At 49.9% G+C, this 17,316-nt stretch overlaps 2 protein-coding genes across 12 annotated transcripts in view; one reads left to right on the top strand and one right to left on the bottom strand.

Annotated features, from left to right (window-relative positions):
* Positions 1-829: 829 nt before the first annotated feature.
* Positions 830-9,268, bottom strand: DDX27 (DEAD-box helicase 27). Of its 7 annotated transcripts, none has more exons than XM_043495887.1 (21): positions 9,115-9,268; positions 8,902-9,033; positions 7,987-8,133; positions 7,615-7,771; positions 6,614-6,663; positions 6,355-6,441; positions 5,976-6,081; positions 5,717-5,890; positions 5,180-5,330; positions 4,933-5,032; positions 4,665-4,806; positions 4,362-4,515; positions 4,176-4,257; positions 3,910-4,087; positions 3,677-3,783; positions 3,233-3,335; positions 3,002-3,096; positions 2,779-2,899; positions 1,961-2,045; positions 1,374-1,448; positions 830-1,062 (listed from the first exon to the last, which is right to left on the bottom strand). In XM_043495887.1, the coding sequence occupies exons 1-21, from the start codon at positions 9,259-9,261 to the stop codon at positions 1,047-1,049; spliced, it is 2,409 nt and encodes an 802-aa protein (XP_043351822.1). In that variant the 5' UTR covers positions 9,262-9,268; the 3' UTR covers positions 830-1,046. The 7 variants fall into 7 exon arrangements, 6 of the variants coding, with proteins under 6 accessions (XP_043351822.1, XP_038226183.1, XP_043351820.1 ...); XM_038370255.2 differs by having other exon boundaries at positions 7,987-8,049; XM_043495885.1 differs by having other exon boundaries at positions 8,902-9,038; positions 9,114-9,265.
* Positions 9,269-9,329: 61 nt separating this feature from the next.
* The window catches only part of ZNFX1 (zinc finger NFX1-type containing 1), a 36,999-nt gene continuing 29,012 nt past the window's right edge, over positions 9,330-17,316 (top strand). The window contains exons 1-7 of one of the 5 annotated variants that reach the window (XM_043495873.1): positions 9,330-9,436; positions 11,007-11,048; positions 11,197-11,261; positions 12,475-14,307; positions 15,663-15,794; positions 16,099-16,247; positions 16,534-16,677. In XM_043495873.1, the coding sequence (XP_043351808.1) occupies positions 11,201-11,261; positions 12,475-14,307; positions 15,663-15,794; positions 16,099-16,247; positions 16,534-16,677 (2,319 nt within the window). In that variant the 5' untranslated portion in view covers positions 9,330-9,436; positions 11,007-11,048; positions 11,197-11,200. Of the gene's footprint in view, positions 9,437-10,323; positions 10,390-11,006; positions 11,078-11,166; positions 11,262-12,474; positions 14,308-15,662; positions 15,795-16,098; positions 16,248-16,533; positions 16,678-17,316 lie in introns of those variants that run through there. The other 4 variants (XM_038369152.2, XM_043495875.1, XM_043495874.1 and 1 more) reach the window with 4 other exon arrangements.

Genomic DNA, 17,316 nt, shown 5'->3' with positions numbered 1-17,316 from the left:
GTCACATTCATCCTAATTTGTAGCTTCTGGTCAGGTTTTTAATTGAGACCCACACCTGTCCTTTTGTTAAACTGGGTATTAGTAAGCTTGCCAGACCAAGGTCAACTGTTTCCTCTATCATGGGGCCCCCTCCCTTGTCAAGACCTAATGCACGGAGTAAGACCTCATACAGTAGCAGTAGGCAGAGTGGTGGTTTATATGTATTGGGACTAGTGCTAGAATATTTTTTTCCAGCATCTGCAGCCTTCTTCAGCCATTGCATTAGGACAGCAAGGAAGAAAACAGCTGGAGTGAATGTAGTCTGAATCTAGGCATATTTGTTCCTGCAGCATAGCACAACATAGGACTACTTCCTTCTCACAAAGGGAGAGGCAGGCTGTGCCCTCAGTGCTCCTGCCTGTGCTACCTCTAGTAGACCTTGGCTCTAGAGCAACTGCTACTCCTCATGATTGTTTAACTCTTCCCTGTTTTAGAGCAGGGTTCCAAGGGCTAGATGTAGATACAGCCCTTTCTGCTCTATTTTCTCTCCCACTAACTTCCTGGCAGTATCAGCAAGTGGTGCCACCCTTCTTCAAGGAAAGTTGATGACTAGAGTTAACTATTTGTCCATATACTACATCTGTTCCTGTAATGTTACTATGTGAAAATTGCTGGAAATTATACGATGCTTGCCTCCTTGCTCACTGATGTAGGTGTACAGCACAAGGCGTAAAGAAATGAGAACCATCCTGGCAGTTTTGTACCATCTCCCATGGTCTAGTTTTCTCAACTGCCACAGATAAGTGAGCAGCAGGCTATATTACAAAAGTATAAGAAAGTCAATCCTTCACTGAAACTGCAGAAGACATGGTTTTCCTTTATGTGCTAATTCAGCAGGTGCTGGTGCATTTACACTGAGTCCAAGAATTTGACAGTGTAAGTTCAGGCCACTTAAGAGGCTACATTATTCTAGCAAATACAGAATGAAAAGCAGGGTTTTTCTGGAAGAGGCACAAAGTCTTCAACACTTAGATTTTCCAGGGAATCCTTCTGGCAAAGAGCTGCTGTCACTTCCTCTTATACCTGTAAAAAAAATATTGGAAGTCCCAATCAGTCCAAATGCCTGCACTAGCGATAAAGGGACAGGATGGGGGGGTAAATGAGCTGCTAGGCAAAGGCAATGCCAGCCTCCTCAGAAGCAGCCCACCAGTGTGCCAGTAAAACACAAAAGTCTCCATGTGTGTTCCCAAACTTCGGGCTGGCAGCACTGGCTGAACAGGGCTGACTTTGTATCAACATTAGCACCATGGGTGCTTGTCTACTGTGGCCCTACGAGGAGGAAATGGGACAAACCAGGCCAACAGAAAAATCTTAAAGGTAATAAGGCTGTTTACCTGGATTTGGATTTGAAGTTCCCTCCTTTCTTGTGTCGGGCTAAGCCCAAACGCTTCTGCTCTTCAAAGGAGGGGCTGCACGAGAAAGAGCTCAGTGAGACATAGCCATGCTCCCTGAAATAGGAAATTCTATACCCCTCTGCTCAGTTCATGTGTGGCCCACTGGGTTTGTGCTTACCTGCCATAATTCAACACTTTTCTGGTGCTGACTGGGAGGATAGTCTTAGCTCAGAAAAGTATTCCTTTGCTCACCCACTGCATTGCCCCCAGCCCATGCAAAAAGTGGTTTCCTCACTCATGCCACCTGATACCTGAAGTGGCCTTATGGAAGCAGCACCTCTGGTCTGTGACAGAGGTGCTCTCAGACAGGACACTCTCTGCTCTCCTCACAAGATCTTTAAGGTAGACAGAATGACTCCTGTATAACTCTCCCTTGCCCCCATTATCCTTCAAAGCAGCAAGATGAAGCCTGAGCCCCTCTCTACTGTCTGCAGAAGGTATCAGTGGTGAAGATTTCCATGGTTGTGCAAAGAATAGAGTTCCTCGACCACAGCCCGTGCAAACCCAGTGATGTGGAGCCAAGTTACCCAGCACGATACTGTTTTAGGGCCTTCCTGCTTGTGTTGGTGAGCTCCTCGTCGAAGACAGATGATTGCTTCTTCTGTTTGGGGCCTTGGAAAGCAAGCAACAGAGCCAGCGATTAGCAAGGCTTGATGTACAGAAGCAGGATCCCTGCTAAGGTCACACAGACCACAACATTATTTGCAAAAAGAAAAGGAGTACTTGTGGCACCTTAGAGACTAACAAATTTATTTGAGCATAAGCTTTCGTGAGCTATAGCTCACTTCATCGGATGCAGTGAGCTGTAGCTCACGAAAGTTTATGCTCAAATAAATTTGTTAGTCTCTAAGGTGCCACAAGTACTCCTTTTCTTTTTGCGAATACAGACTAACACGGCTGCTACTCTGAAACCTAACATTATTTGCATTACTATAGCGCCTAGGAACTCAAGTCATGGACCATAACCCCATGGTGCTACATGCCGTACAAATGCAGAACAAAAAGACTAGCCTCAGCCCTCCTAGTCATGGGTGTGGGCACTGGGAACATCCATTTTATGGACAGGAAATGGACTCTCCTGTCACTGCCTGCAATCTCTACTGTTCCAATCTTCCAGGTCACTTTCTATTGATTTGGGTTGTTAACAGCACAGCCACCAAAGGCATCTATGCCATCAGCATTAAGATGAATGCTAGCAGCAAAACCTTCGTGCACCCCAGCAGTAAACATGCTCTCAGCTCTCACAAGCCCCATGCAGCTCTAAGGAGCAGCCACATTGCAACTGGGAAATCAGCTAAAGCATTCTCTGAGCTGATTTTGTGGAGAACAGATGCTCTTCTCTTACCTGCTGAGGGAGGCTCATCCTCGGGCACAACTCGAGCTCGCTTTGCTCGGCGGTTCCTCTTTGCTACTCGCTCTGCATACATCTGCGACTTCAGGATTTCAAATTGTGATCTCTCCTCTGGCTGGGAGAGACAAAAATCTAAGTTTACAGCTAATATGCCCCTGCATGAGGGAGCAGACCAAGCCACCCAGGCCCCTGCCTTCTCTCGGATCCCCTCACTCACTGTCATTTGGCCTTTTTTCTGAGTATCCTGCATAAACGTCTTCCTCTTCTTCTTTCCTTTCAATGCCAAGTCAAATTCCTGAAGGGCTTTAGCCACTGGAGAGAGACAGACGGGGTGAGGGAATACAGAAGGTTCAAGAGCAGAGGGCAATTTCAGACCCAATTCAGAGATGCACGATTCGAATTAGCCCATTGGTCCAGACCCAAAGGCCTCCCTCTTCCCAGGACTCACATTTCTCTTTCTTTCTCTCCTCTCGGCTTTGGAACCAGCTTCGTTCAGGCCCCTCTTCCACCTTCTGTTCTCCTGCCTCCAGTCGCTTCTTTGCCATGTTGATCTGTGGGACAGCCCAAGCAGCCGGGAGCTCACGGACCTGCAGAGTGGCCGCTACCCAGTCTGGGGAACTTAGGGCAGACATCTCACTGGGTCCCCGTCAGCGTTTGTGCATAGAAGCCCCTGGTACGTAGGGATTACAGTGCATGGAGCCTCAAGAGCCCCTACTCACCTTTACTGGGTGACTGGGGGCGCGTTCCCCAACCAAGAATGCCCTATCCTGGGCTAGGGGCTTTGCCCTGTCCATTCTCCAGAGTAGCCAGCCCACACTCAGGGGAGCGAGTTCCCCATATCTCAGTGCCCTACCCAGCCCAGACTGTAGGAGCAAGTTCTCACTACTCTCACCTGGGCCTCTGATTGCTGCATCTCACGCTCCTCACGCTCTAGACTCAGCACTGCATACACATCTTTCTCCAGCTTCCCAATCTTCTCCCGGAATTTCAGGATCACATCTGCAAACGTACCCAGTGGGGGCCAGAGAGAAAGACACATGGTCCCTGTGAGAATTGTCTGCGTTTCAGCACCTCCCATCCTCACCGGGCTCCTTATCTGTAACCCCATCCTAGCAAGGCACATACCCTGGGGGAGGATTCTGGCCTTCACTGGCATCTTGGCTGTCTTCACAATCTCCTTCAGCATCTTGCGCTCCTCCTCGCCCACCAATGAGACTGAGCGGCCAGCCCGACCGGCCCGCGCTGTCCGCCCCACCCGGTGCACATAGTGCTTGGTGGTGTTGGGCATGGTGAAGTTGATCACCTGTGGGGAAGACATGGGGTTAGCAAGGAAGCAAGGCCAATGCCAGACTCACGGGACCTCAAGAGGGCTCAGAGCCTCGCACACTTACCGTTTTGACACCCTCAATGTCAAGTCCTCGGGCCGCAACATCCGTAGCTACCAGGACATCGATCTGCTCATCTTTAAAGCGCCTGAGCACAGAGAATACAAGCTGTTATGCAAGCAATGGGCTCCCTCCCCAATTCCCGCAGAAACCACTTTTCTCCCCCTCCGGGGCTACACACTATGCCAGTACCTGAGGGCCTCCAACCGCTGTGTCTGAGAGAGGTTCCCATGCAGCTCCCCCACCTGCAGACCCATCAGCCCCAGCAGGATGTGCATGCGGTGAGCCTGCTTCTTGGTCTGTGTGAAAAGCATCACGTGGTCCGTGAAGGTCCGTGTCAGCAGAGCTGAAAGACAAAGTCTTGTCAGCAAACAGCAGAGACAGCTCCAGGTGTCCCCACAAAGCTGCCTTGCAGTAAAACACTGCTTCCAGCTTTCCCATGCCACTTGCCAGGGCTCACCCATCGAACTCCTCCTCCCACGCCGCTCTACTCACCTGACACGATAGCTTCTCTGTCCCCTTCTCTGTTGGGACGGACCCGGATGAATTCCTGCCGCAGGAAAGGGGCTACGTCCGTGTTGCTATTCACAAAAATCCGGACAGGATTCTTCAGGGAAACAGCAGCCAAATCCTTTACCTATCCAAATGAAGGAAGGGAAGTGTCACTACACTGAAAAAGGGAAGTCTGTCAAAATCCTCCATCCCCACCCTCCCATCTGAACTGAACATGCCTCCCAACAGGCTGCTTAGGCCCCGTCCTTACCTCATCTGTCATGGTGGCAGAGAACAGCATGGTCTGACGGTGGTGGGAGCACAGCCGAATTATCTCCTTCATCTGTTCCTCAAAATACTCGTCCAACATCCTAGAAAGGAGAGAAGGGGAGAGCAGAGTCTTCTACAGCATCAACCCTGACCGGCTGCTGTTCTAGACCAGGCAAACTCTCCTCTCACAGCAATGGGCAAGCTAGAAGCCAATGCCTCATTCTCCACCACCCACCCACCTAGCTTACCTGTCTGCCTCGTCCAAGATCAGCACCTCGATGCTGCTCAGGTGGAAGGAGGGGCAGTTATGGAGATGATCTATCAGGCGCCCAGGAGTGGCAATGAGAATGTCTGGCCCAGAGCGCAAAGCTGCCTCCTGAGTCTTCACATCCAAACCGCCTGTGATGGGGAAAACCCAGAAAGGACCATGAGATCCTAGAGCAGGATGAGATAGAGAGCCCCCAAGCTTGTATCCATTGCGGGGAGAAGAGTCCTTTCAGGGAGTGCCTCAGACACCAGATACAAAAGTGACCCCTTGATTGCAGATATGGTCCATCCCCAGATGCAATGGGAGAAGCATAGGCTACCACTCCAGGTTAAAGCATCAGAGTGTGTACACGCTGTGAACAGGAGCATAACTGCCCTATAGCCTGACCAGCTCTAATCATGGGACTCAAGGTTCTCTATGTCCCCATCCCTTTGAGTTAGGGGTTACCTGGAGCAGTTTGGAAGGGGATATAATGTTCCATGCAAACTGAATTCTCAGCCCCATGGCTCATACTCACCCACAGCTAGGCAGGTTGTGATGCTGCTGAACTGGGCCAGCTGCTTGGTGACAGAGTGCACCTGAATGCCTAACTCTCGTGTTGGCACCAGAACCAGCACCCGAGTCACTGGAGCCTGGCGAGGTTTGTAGATCAAGCGCTCCAGTACAGGTAGGGTGAATGCAGCAGTTTTACCTGCAGAACAAAGGGCATCAAGAATTAGTTCATCTCAAAAACATGAAGCTTCCCATAGCATCTCAGTCCTCATTCAGGCTCTTACCTGTCCCAGTGGCAGCACAGGCACAAATATCCTTTCCCAGCAGACCCACAGGGATACAGGCCTTCTGGATTGGGGTTGGCTGCTTGAAGCCCAGGGCTGTGATTGCCTGCCAATGAAACAGAATAGTTAGGCATCAGATAAAAGAAAGGGAAATCTCAATCTAAATGCGACCTGTGTAGTGGAAATCTCACCTTATTCTACACTAGAAAACATTAATTCCCCCAAAGGTAGCGCTCACACCCATTCCCTACACTGTCTCCTGCTAGAAAAGACTGCGACTGGAGTACCTGGGAGCTTCCCCAAAAGCACATGGGAGAGGCTGTGAACTCCTGCCCCCTTTCTTGCAATCCTTTCTGCAGTGACTCAAATAGCTTAATACCTTTAGTAGAGGGCGTGAGAGATTCATGTCCTGGAATGACAAGTTATCATCGTACTGAGACGCATCTTCGAAAAATCTCTCTGTTTCCTGAAGGAAATAAAACCAAGAGGAAGAGCTGAAAATTTCCAGCACACATTGCACTTCTGGGCTCCATCCTACACCCTATCGTTTGTCAAGTGGGTCTGGGTTCTTTGGGATGGAAGGTGCTTGCTGGAGAAATGCTCAGTGTTATTCTGCCCTCCCCTCCAGTGACACTCACAATCTCTCCTACTTTCTTCTGTCTCTTTCGCTCCTTCACCTTGAGGATATCTGAAAAGAAAGAGAGATACGCTAAGCATTCAGTATCAGCTAAGAGCAACTTCAGCTAAGCCCCAACCTCAACCAAGGCATGGAAAAGAGGAGACTAAGGGGGGATATGATAGAGGTATATAAAATCATGAGTGGTGTAGAGAAAGCGAATGAGGATAAGTTATTTACTTGTTCCCATAATATAAGAACTAGGAGCCACCAAATGAAATTAATGGGCAGCAGATTTAAAACAAATAAAGGGAAGTTTTTCTTCACACAGCGCACATTCATCCTGTGGAACTCCTTGCCTGAGGAGGTTTTGAAGGCTAGGACTATAACAGGGTTTAAAAGAGAACTAGATAAATTCATAGAAGTTAAGTCCATTAATGGCTATTAGCCAGGATGGGTAAGGAATGGTGTCCCTAGCCTTTGTTTGTCAGAGGGTGGAGATGGATGGCAGGAGAGAGAACTTTATCATTACCTGTTAGATTCACTCCCTCTGGGGACCTGGCATTGGCCACTGTCAGTAGACAGGATACTGGGCTGGATGGACCTTTGGTCTGACCCAGCATTGCCATTTTTATGTTTCCTGCACTCCAGCGTGCCTGCCAGAGTTCTACTCCGCATCTTCCCCCAGTCAGTCATTGATGGAAAGGCCTGTGAAACTGATTCCCAAGGAAACTGGGGAATTAGTTGGCAAGCAAGTTCCTTTCCCCATGGAAAGGACACACCTCTGATGGAAATACTGGGAGCTGAAACTCCAATTACCCAAGAGCAAAATCTGGAAGAACAATATTGCAGGGACCAACGGGGAGGACATATGCGAAATAAAGGAGATTCCTGCCCATTCCCCTTCCAACCTACCCTCCATGCTGCCACTGGTGCCAGCTCTCTCTCATGAGATTCTCTTCCCCGCTCTGCCAATGGCCCTCGACTAATTTTCTTCCTGCCCTTCCCCACGCTTGTAATTACCTGCTTTGGTGAGGATACCCTCATCAGTTGAGGAATATTGGGACTCTACAGCCTCTTCCTCCTCTTCACTGTCTTCCTCACTTTCCTTCTCTTTGGTTTCATCCTCCTCCATCTTGGCATCTTCCCCTTTCATCTTAACATGTTTTGCTTCCCTTTCCTAAGAGGAAACATGAGATCAATGGCCTGGGGAGTGTGTCAGAAAGATCCCAGCCAACCTCTAAACAGAAGTTTCCAAAGGTTTCCTTATGGAAAAGGAGATGGAACAAAGGGCAGAGTTCCCTTCTCCCCCCCACAATGGGGAGGTCCTTCCAAGGGTTGTTGGTGGTAGGAGCTAAAAGCTTTTGTCCACCAATCAGCAAACATCCCACTAACCTGTGTTTTCCTTTTTTTCCTCACTTTTTCAATCTTTTCATCCAGTGTTGTTGCTGCTGCTCTCTGGGCAGGGCAAGACAGACAGTTAGGGAGAAGAAGGGGGAATCTGTAAGAGCCACCCAGCAGCGGCTCTGGCACACAGCAGTGCTGGCAAATAACAAAGGGAATAGGAAGACATGATCATCATTTATATGCAGGTCCCAAAAGTCTGCAAGGTGCCTGACAGAGCAGTGAGAGAAGACTTGGTCCCTCTCCCAAATTCCTTTCAACCTAAACTCTGGGGCAATATAAAAAGTCAGAGTGAAACAACAGGGTATGAGACTTAGGTGTTTTGGGCATATATTGATTGTCTCCATTAGTTTTAATTCAGTTTACCAGACACAGAAGTGTGGATGGTGGAATGGGCTCTAAGTGACCAGGGTCAGTTGTCAGGGTCACGGCACCAAACTGACACCTGGTAAAGTTCCAATAGTCCCCTATGCACCCCAGGAGACCCGACCATCGCAACCTCCATCCCCTTCATTCTATGAGGGGAGAATGAAAAGTGCAAGACTGTTTACCGTAGAGAAAGCGATCAACAGAGCCAACTACTATTCACCCCATCTCACCACACAAGATAAAGAAAACGTTCAATGCATTTGGGAGCTAGAAATTCAGAACAGATCAAAGGCAATTCTTGTTCACACCATACACACTTAGCACTCACCGCTGCAAAGCAAGGTTGTGTAGCAGAGGTACGAATAGAGGCATTTACGCTATTTACATGGGGCATGAGACTACGCGCACATACTAACCGAGTTTAAAACACGCATAACATGCGGGCTGCCGGCATGACCCAGCGAGAGGCCCCCCCGGCCGCTCCCCGTCCTTGCCTTGGGCAGGGTTCTGGGCCCCGCGCTCCCCCTGCCCACATACCTTGCCCCTGAGCTGGCGCAGCGCCTCCGCCCAAGCCCCGCTCGCCGCACCCGGAGCCTCCTTCTCTGCGAAGACGAAGCCGGCGCTGAAGTCCCCGCCGCGGCGTCTCTGCTGTCCCCGGCCCCGCGGCCCCTGCGGACGAAAATGGGGTGAGGCGGGGCCCAGACAGCAGCCTGGCTCTGGGGGCCCGGCCCGGCCGCGGCGGCCCCTCACCTCCTCCTCCTCCACCGCTGAGTCCCCAGACTCGGGCTCCTCTGGCGCCGCATCCGCCTCCCCGAGCGTGGCCACGAGCCCGAGCGCTTGCAGCATGGCGCGCGCCGAGAACGCCCCCAGTCCCGGCTCAGCAGGCGCGCGGCACATGCGCGCAGACCCGCTGGGGTGGGGCCTCGGGCGCCCCTGATATGCCCCGCCCCAAGGCGGAGCCAGCCCCCTCCCGCCCCGGAGAGGAGACTGAAAGCGCCGGCGGGGTGACGCTGCTTCCCCGTCGGGGTCCGGGCGGCGCCGCGGGGTAGGAGTGAGCTGCGGGCCCTGGCTGGTGAGACGCGTCCCCGCTCTCCCTCTTCCGGCGGCGGCTCTTGCCTCGGGCCAGGCTGGGTCTCTTCGTTCTTCGGGGGCCGGGCCAGGCTGGGCCCAGCGCGGAGGGTGGCCGGGTACCGGGTACCGGGTGGGGGCAGTCAGTTGTGTTAAGGAAAAGCAGCCCCCCCCCCCCCATGGCAGTAGGGCACCGTTCGTGCCGGGAGGTTAGGCTAGAAGGGGGCGGGAGGGCAGGCCGCTGGCTGGAGGCAGGCCGGAAAGGGGGGAGAGGGGGCCGGGGGGGGGGCAGGCCGGAAAGGGGGCTGGAGGGGGGGGGGGCGGAGGTCAGGCTCTAAGAAGCTGGGAAATGACATTGCAGAACTTTGCATTTGTGAATTTTGAGCAAATAATGGTGCAGTGGGGTTGTGTTTGGTGCTGGGTGCCCTGGAAACGCCCTAGAGCTACAGGAACTCCTGGGCTACCCCCCTTAGGCTGGGCTGGGCTAGTGGGGAACCAGAAACTGAAACTGACTAAAAGAAAAGGAGTACTTGTGGCACCTTAGAGACTAACAAATTTATTAGAGCATAAGCTTTCGTGAGCTACAGCTCGCTTCATAAAGCTTATGCTCTAATAAATTTGTTAGTCTCTAAGGTGCCACAAGTCCTCCTTTTCTTTTTGCGAATACAGACTAACACGGCTGCTACTCTGAAACCTGAAACTGACTAGAGAGAGAGGTTTCAGAGTAGCAGCCGTGTTAGTCTGTATTCGCAAAAAGAAAAGGAGGACTTGTGGCACCTTAGAGACTAACACATTTATTTGAGCATAAGCTTTCGTGAGCCATGAAAGCTTATGCTCAAATAAATTTGTTAGTCTCTAAGGTGCCACAAGTCCTCCTTTTCTTTTTGACTAGAGAGATGTGACAAACTGGTGAGCTGTTTTTCAGTGATACAGAAACCGACCAGCAGCAGCACAGTGGTGGGTAAAGACTTGGTATTTGTCTTAACTAGACCAAACCTCAGAAAACAGGGTTTGTGATTCCTGGGACACCTGGAGACCCTGACGCTGGGAATGAGTCAGTTAAGGGAAAGGGGTGTAGTTCCATGGTGACACTTATTTGAGGTTTGTGTGTGCTGGGCTGGCCTGATTGGGACTTATGTCTCCTATCTCTTAGGACAGGGACCACCATGGTGTAGGCAGGTTGCTTTGAGAGAGCAGGGTGGGACAGGGAGGACTTGGCTGAGAGGTGTCCTCATGGGAGGACAGGGAGCATGAGGCCGTCAGATGGGGGTGTTCCAATGCTCAGTGGAAGGAAACTGGATTTGGGACAGTAACAGATTCATGTTTAGGGGAAGAGGTGCAGATGGTGAAGTGTCCCTAGCATGTGATATGTTAATTTATGAGCTAAGATAGTATAACTATCCTTGAATTGGCAACATCAGGTGTAATTGGTGCTCTGTATAGTAACATACTTGTGGAGTTAACACTGTCCCCCACAGCGGTGCCCAGGATGCTCCTGGTTTTGTGGATGCTGGGCTGGGTTGGCTTGGTCCTCTTTTAAAGATTATTGTTTGACTTTGTCTCTCTTCCTGCAGCAGCACAAAACCAGGCAGAAGAGGACTTGAGTGACTCTCAGGAATTGAGTCCACTGAATGCATCCGATGAAGTGAGCTGTAGCTCATGAAATCTTATGCTCAAATAAATTTGTTAGTCTCTAAGGTACCACAAGTACTCCGTTTCTTTTTGCAAATACAGACTAACGCGGCTGCTACTCTGAAACCTCTCAGGAATGGATGGCAGGAGACCTGGACAGGAACCCTACCCAAGGCAGCACAATGTTAACTGGAGAGGTGAGTTGCCTGCTTAATGAAGGGGCTAGAGGCAAAACTGAGATTGAAACCCACTTCTCTCCATGCCACCCATTCTCAGTGCCAGACACACCACCATTTCTCTAAGATCTTCTAACACACCCATCACTGTGGTCTCAGAGTAGGGATTGATTGGTACATATTTTACAAAAGCACCTTTTTAGATTTTTGTTTCAGTGGGTTTTATTGGTTTAATTTGACTAATGCCAAATAGAGGCAGATAGGGATGAGTCCTATGCCTTGGAACCTGTATGTTTATCTACATGCTTATTTGACTATCATTACCATAGTATCTGACACTAATTTGTCTGTCCATTGCCAAATTCTCTCCCCCTAAAGTTCTGACCCAACTGCTTCTTTCTCATGGGCTATTAAACCAGCCATTAACTGCTGGGAAAACCCAGTCTATAAAGAGGACTTCATCTTGGGCCCTATGCTGTTCAGCTTTTCATCATGTGGAAAAGGAGTTATTTTACTTTCTGGCTGATAGTTTGATAGTTTAACCACAATCCTAAACTCTAGGTTGGGCATTTTCCTCAGTGCCTGCTCATTGCTAAGGTTAAGATTCTGTTATGGGTATTTTTTTATAAAAGTCAGGGACAGGTCATGGGCAAGAAACAAAAATTCATGTAAGCCTGTGACCTCTCCATAACTTTTTTTTTTACTAAAAATACCGGAGCGGCGGGACGGACGGGGACTTACAGTGGGAGGGATGGGGGGGGGCAGCACTGGGGGTTGCTTCTCCCCTCTCAGGACTGGTGGCCACTGCTGCTCTTGGGGGCTGGCTAGACAGCTGCTTGGGTGGCCAGCCCTGGGGCTGGCTGCAGTAGCTGCTCCAGTGGTAGGGGCTGACCCAATCCCAACCCCACACCCTGCTGCTTCAGCCCTGGCACTGCTGCTCTGGCAACTCTGGGTCTGACAGCTGCTCCAGCCCTGCTACTGTGGAAGTCTCAGAGGTCCCAGAAAGTCATGGAATCCATGACCGAATCTTATCCTTACTAATCATACAGCAGAAAACATACTGAGGGTCATGGTGTAAATAAAATATTAGTTCTACAATGTGATGTGAAATGTGCTGCTGCTGGCAAGTGTGGTGTCATGGGGAGTTGGGGTTTATCCCAGGGAACATAGTCAGGAAGCAGCTTCTCTAAGAAGGCATTGTCTCTAAATATTTTTTTCTCTTTGGGTCCTGTAGAGTGTCAAGATGCTGGCTTGCCACAAAGAGGCAGAAACCGAGCAATTAATGCACCAGGCTATCCTCGGAGAGGAGCAGCCCAACCTGGAGGAAACCCCAGGGCTAACGGTAGCCCTCTTCCCCCTGGGCAGAGGGAAGGAAGATATCGTGGTGCAGGACGGTATCCCAATCAGGGAAGGAGAAACCAAGGTGGACAGGCCAATGATGGACCCAGAGGACAGTGGAATGAGCAGGAAAATGAGGCCAGAAGAAGAAGAAATGAGAACCAAGATGGTGGCAGGGGCAGAAGAATCCACCCTTGTGAAAATCCTTGTTTCTATCAAAATCCTGTTCCAGGTGGTGCCCAGTGCCAGGAGCCCAATGAACAGCCTCAGCAAGTCAGGAGGATTGGCTACAAATTTCTGGAAAGTCTCCTTCAGAAAGACCCCTCTGAAGTGGTCATCACGCTTGCCTCCAGTTCAGGGCTCAAGGAGCTTCTGTCTCAAACATCCATGAAACCCAACTTCCTCCAGCTCATCTGCCAGGTTCTTAGGAGGGCATGCAGCTCCAGAATGGACCGCCAAAGTGTCCAGCAGCTCCTGGGTATGGTAAAGGAATCAAACTTCCTCAAGATCTGCCTGCCACAGTATGTTGCAGACATGATGACTGAGGCCATTCCTGCTGTACGACATCAGTTCCCTGAGCATATAAGCAACATCATCTCTCTCCTTCAGGACCTGGTGAGCATTTTCCCAGCCAGTTCTGTGCAGAGAATCTCCATGTTGATGTCTGTCCTGCCAGCATCTATAAATGCCTTGAGAGCATCTGGTGTGGACATTACAGAACAGATTGAGAAAAACCTGGAAAAAGTCCAGACCCTTATTCAGCATCTGCAGGAGAAGAAGCGTGAGGGCACCCTGAGAGCTGACAACTACACCCTAGTGCAACCTCAGGCTGATGGTCAGGAAGAAACCTACCGCACAATGACCATCTACCCCACGTACAATGAGGTGCATCGGGATAAAAAGCCCTTTCTTCGTCCCAATATTATCTCTGGGAGGTATGATAGCACCAGCGTTTACCTGGACACGCATTTCCGGCTCCTGAGAGAGGACTTTGTCAGGCCATTAAGGGAAGGCATCTTGGAGCTTTTGCAGAGCTTTGAGGACAAAGGTTTGAGGAAAAGGAAGTTTGATGACATCAGAATCTACTTTGACACCCGGATCATCACTCCCCTCTGCTCCTCGTCTGGCATAGTCTACAAGGTCCAGTTTGACACTAAGCCCCTAAAGTTTGTGCGATGGCAGAATTCCAAGCGTTTGCTGTATGGGTCTCTGGTTTGCATGTCTAAAGACAACTTTGAAACATTCCTTTTTGCCACTGTGTCTAACCGTGACAATGCAGACCTGTCCCAGGGTATTGTGCAGCTGTGCTTTAATGAGCACAGCCAGGCGCTGCTGGCAGAGGTCCAGCCCTCTGACTCCTTTCTCATGGTGGAGACAACTGCTTACTTTGAAGCCTACCGACATGTGCTGGAAGGGCTGCAGGAGATCCAGGAAGAAGATGTACCATTTCAGAAATACATCGTGGAGTGTGATGTATTGGTAAAGGAGCCAGCATACTTGGCAATGGGCAGCACCTACAACCTTGCGCCCCTGACAGAGGAGTCTTCTGCAGTTGGAAAGGAGGGTTTCCTGGTAAGCCCGGATGGCTTGAGAAGACAGAGGGTGAATGTTCTAGACCCCAACCAGTGGCCTTCAATGGAAGCCTTGAAGTTGGATGTGTCCCAGATGCAAGCCCTGCAGTTGGCACTCACCAAGGAGCTGGCCATCATCCAGGGGCCTCCTGGGACTGGTGAGATATGCTGTTACTTAGAACTGCACTGTTGGACACCAGTTAATAAATTCCACTAAACATCCCTTGAACCAGCCTAGTTGGAAAATCACTAAAAGTAGAGGAAAATTCTAAAGAAAAATAACTTCTTTTGACCACCCTAACTTCACGCACAGGCTGGACTCAGATGCTGTTCCTGGGCTTTGTATACAGAGAATGAGAGTCCTAACAGGTCCATGCAATAAATAGAGATCCTTTTCATAGGAGGACAGGTGCTTGGCGTGTTTAGAAAGGAGAAGCTGACCCTGAATCTCTGCCTCCTGGACCATGCTGTGTGCAGGGAGGCACAGAGCTGAGTGTCTTTCTGCTCTGCATAAGCCATGCATGGTTGGAGCAGCCCGTCAGCTGCATTGGTGAACAGGCATTGGTCTCAATGGGTTTTGTGTGCTTGGAGCTCAATTACTTGTGACCAGCTGGTGCCCGTGTAACTCCACGGCAGTCTAGGTTGTGTGTGAGAGTGACCTCATCTTTTTTTTTTCATTTACTAAAATATCAAGATTTGTCCCAAAGCGAAATATGACCATGTAAGTGGGTTTCTGGTGTGGATACAATGACACTGTGTGAGATCTGGGTCTGTGTCTTTGGGGCAGAAGGCTTTTAGCTCCCACTGTTACCATGGTGTTTGCATGTGTGGAGTTGGTGTAATCTGGCTCTGTGTCTGTCACACCCATCCACAGAATTGCAAAATGTTACAAGCAGTCAGCTCCTAATCCTCTGACCTTGCATAGCAATGATGACTACAGACTTTTCCATTGTAGCTGGTGTAGGGAAATGGCACTTGGAACTATAGACCTCTCTATTATGGCAGGCGTGGAGGAGAGCAGAATCTTGTCTAAGTTCTTATAAGGTACCTGTTAGAGTGTCTGAACTTTGCATTATTTTATTATTTCTCTTTGACACCCAGAGATACCATCTCAGATCAGGGCTGCATTGTGCTAGGCACTTTATATACACACAAAGGCAGTACATGCTTCAAATATCTTGGTGTATATAGATAAGACTAACAAAGCCTAGGCGGGGAAGTGACTTGCTAAAGGTCATGTGACTGGTCAGAAGGGGAGCTGGAAATAGAGCCCAGGTCACCTGTCTCCCAGTCCAATGCCCTATATACTGGACCATACTGCCATTTTATTGCTGGTTAACTGAGGCCTAGACAGATTAATTGACCTGCTTATGGTGACACACAGTCCCTTGCCAGAGCTGGGAATGGAACACTCAGGTTTCTGACCCTGAACCCATATCTGATGAAACCTCTGATTCCAAGACCGCACATCTAGCCTGGATTTCTGATCTCTGATTCTGGGCTTCTCTTGCAGGGAAGACCTATGTGGGTTTGAAGATTGTTCAGGCTTTCCTGACCAATGAGCAGGTGTGGCAAAGCAGTCTCCAGAAGTTTCCCATCCTTGTTGTCTGTTACACCAACCATGCATTGGATCAGTTCCTGGAAGGTAAGAGCGTCTGCGTGGGGTGGGGTGGAGGTTTAAGTTCAAACAGCTATGCTTTGTGCTGGAACTGCCCTCCTTTGAATCTGATGTTTTCATTCATGGGTTTGCTATTCACTCTGGTCCCCACTGCTGTGCAGTGAGAAGGTCCCTCTCCAAATTGGATTGGACTGACTGGAATTCCTCCCCCCATAGGAGGGGCTCCATGATGTGAGTGGAGGCATGTGGCCATGATGTGATTCTCCCTGCTTTCCCCACCCCCAGAGAGAACAGAGAGTGGCTCTTTCATGCTAATGTTTTTCATGCTCAGGAATCTACACATCTCAGAAGAGTGGGATTGTGCGAGTTGGAGGCAGAAGCAGCAGTGAGATCCTGAAGCAGTTTACCCTGCGAGAGCTGCGGAAGAAGTGTGAATTTCGCCGCAGCCTGCCCACGCACCTCCGCAGGGCATACATGAATGTATGTGTGGGGTTCTGGAAAATCTTGGGGGGAGGCTGTCTACACATCAGGGAACAGATGCAGCTAATCCACCTGTACAGTTGTTAACTATCCAGGCCCACTTCTCCCCATCTCCTTCTTTATTCCCCCTCTTATGCTGAAGCCCATCTGCTGGATCTCCCGTTCTCATTTGCTCTTTAGTCCTGGCTTGTCCCTATGCTGTTCTTGATGTTTGTTTCTTCTTAGAGCCTGGATTTCCAGAGCATAATAACTTCTGAAAGCCTCGCTTCTCTTTCCTTTTGCACAGATAATCACCCAGATGAAACAGTCAGAGCAGGAGCTGCGTGAAGGAGCACGGCACTTAGAGTGCACAGCATATGGAGTGCTGCATGAACGCCACTTGGAAAGATACATCACCACGCAACACTGGGACAGCCTGATGAATGGTCTGGTAAGAGGAATCCTGTCATTCCAGGCCAGTAGCCCTAATGCCTGACTGTACCTCTTCTGCACATAATCCTTCGGTACAGAGATTCAGTGCTAGCTGCTAGGAAAGTCTCAGCCATTCCCAGCAGGCCTCACTGCTTCCAGTGAAGTCCTAGTTTCATTGACTGAGGTGTTCAAGGCAAGAAGGCCACAGTAAATAGTCTCAAAAAGAAAAGGAGTACTTGTGGCACCTTAGAGACTAACAAATTTATTAGATCATAAGCTTTCGTGAGCTACAGCTCACTGCATCGGATGCATTTGGTGGAAAAAACAGAGGAGAGATTTATATACACACACAGAGAACATGAAACAATGGGTTTATCATACACACTGTAAGGAGAAAGAAAAGGAGTACCGGTGGCACCTTAGAGACTAACAAATTTGTTAGTCTCTAAGGTGCCACCGGTACTCCTTTTCTTTTTGCGAATACAGACTAACAGGGCTGCTACTCTGAAAACTGTAAGGAGAGTGATCACTTAAGATAAGCCATCACCAGCAGCAGGGGGGGGGAAAGGAGGAAAACCTTTCATGGTGACAAGCAAGGTAGGCTAATTCCAGCAGTTAACAAGACTATCTGAGGAACAGTGGGGGGTGGGGTGGGGGG

The sequence above is a fragment of the Dermochelys coriacea genome, chromosome 13 (assembly GCF_009764565.3).
Source record: "Dermochelys coriacea isolate rDerCor1 chromosome 13, rDerCor1.pri.v4, whole genome shotgun sequence".
Taxonomy (NCBI): domain Eukaryota; kingdom Metazoa; phylum Chordata; order Testudines; family Dermochelyidae; genus Dermochelys; species Dermochelys coriacea.
This window is presented reverse-complemented; position numbering and strand designations above follow the sequence as displayed.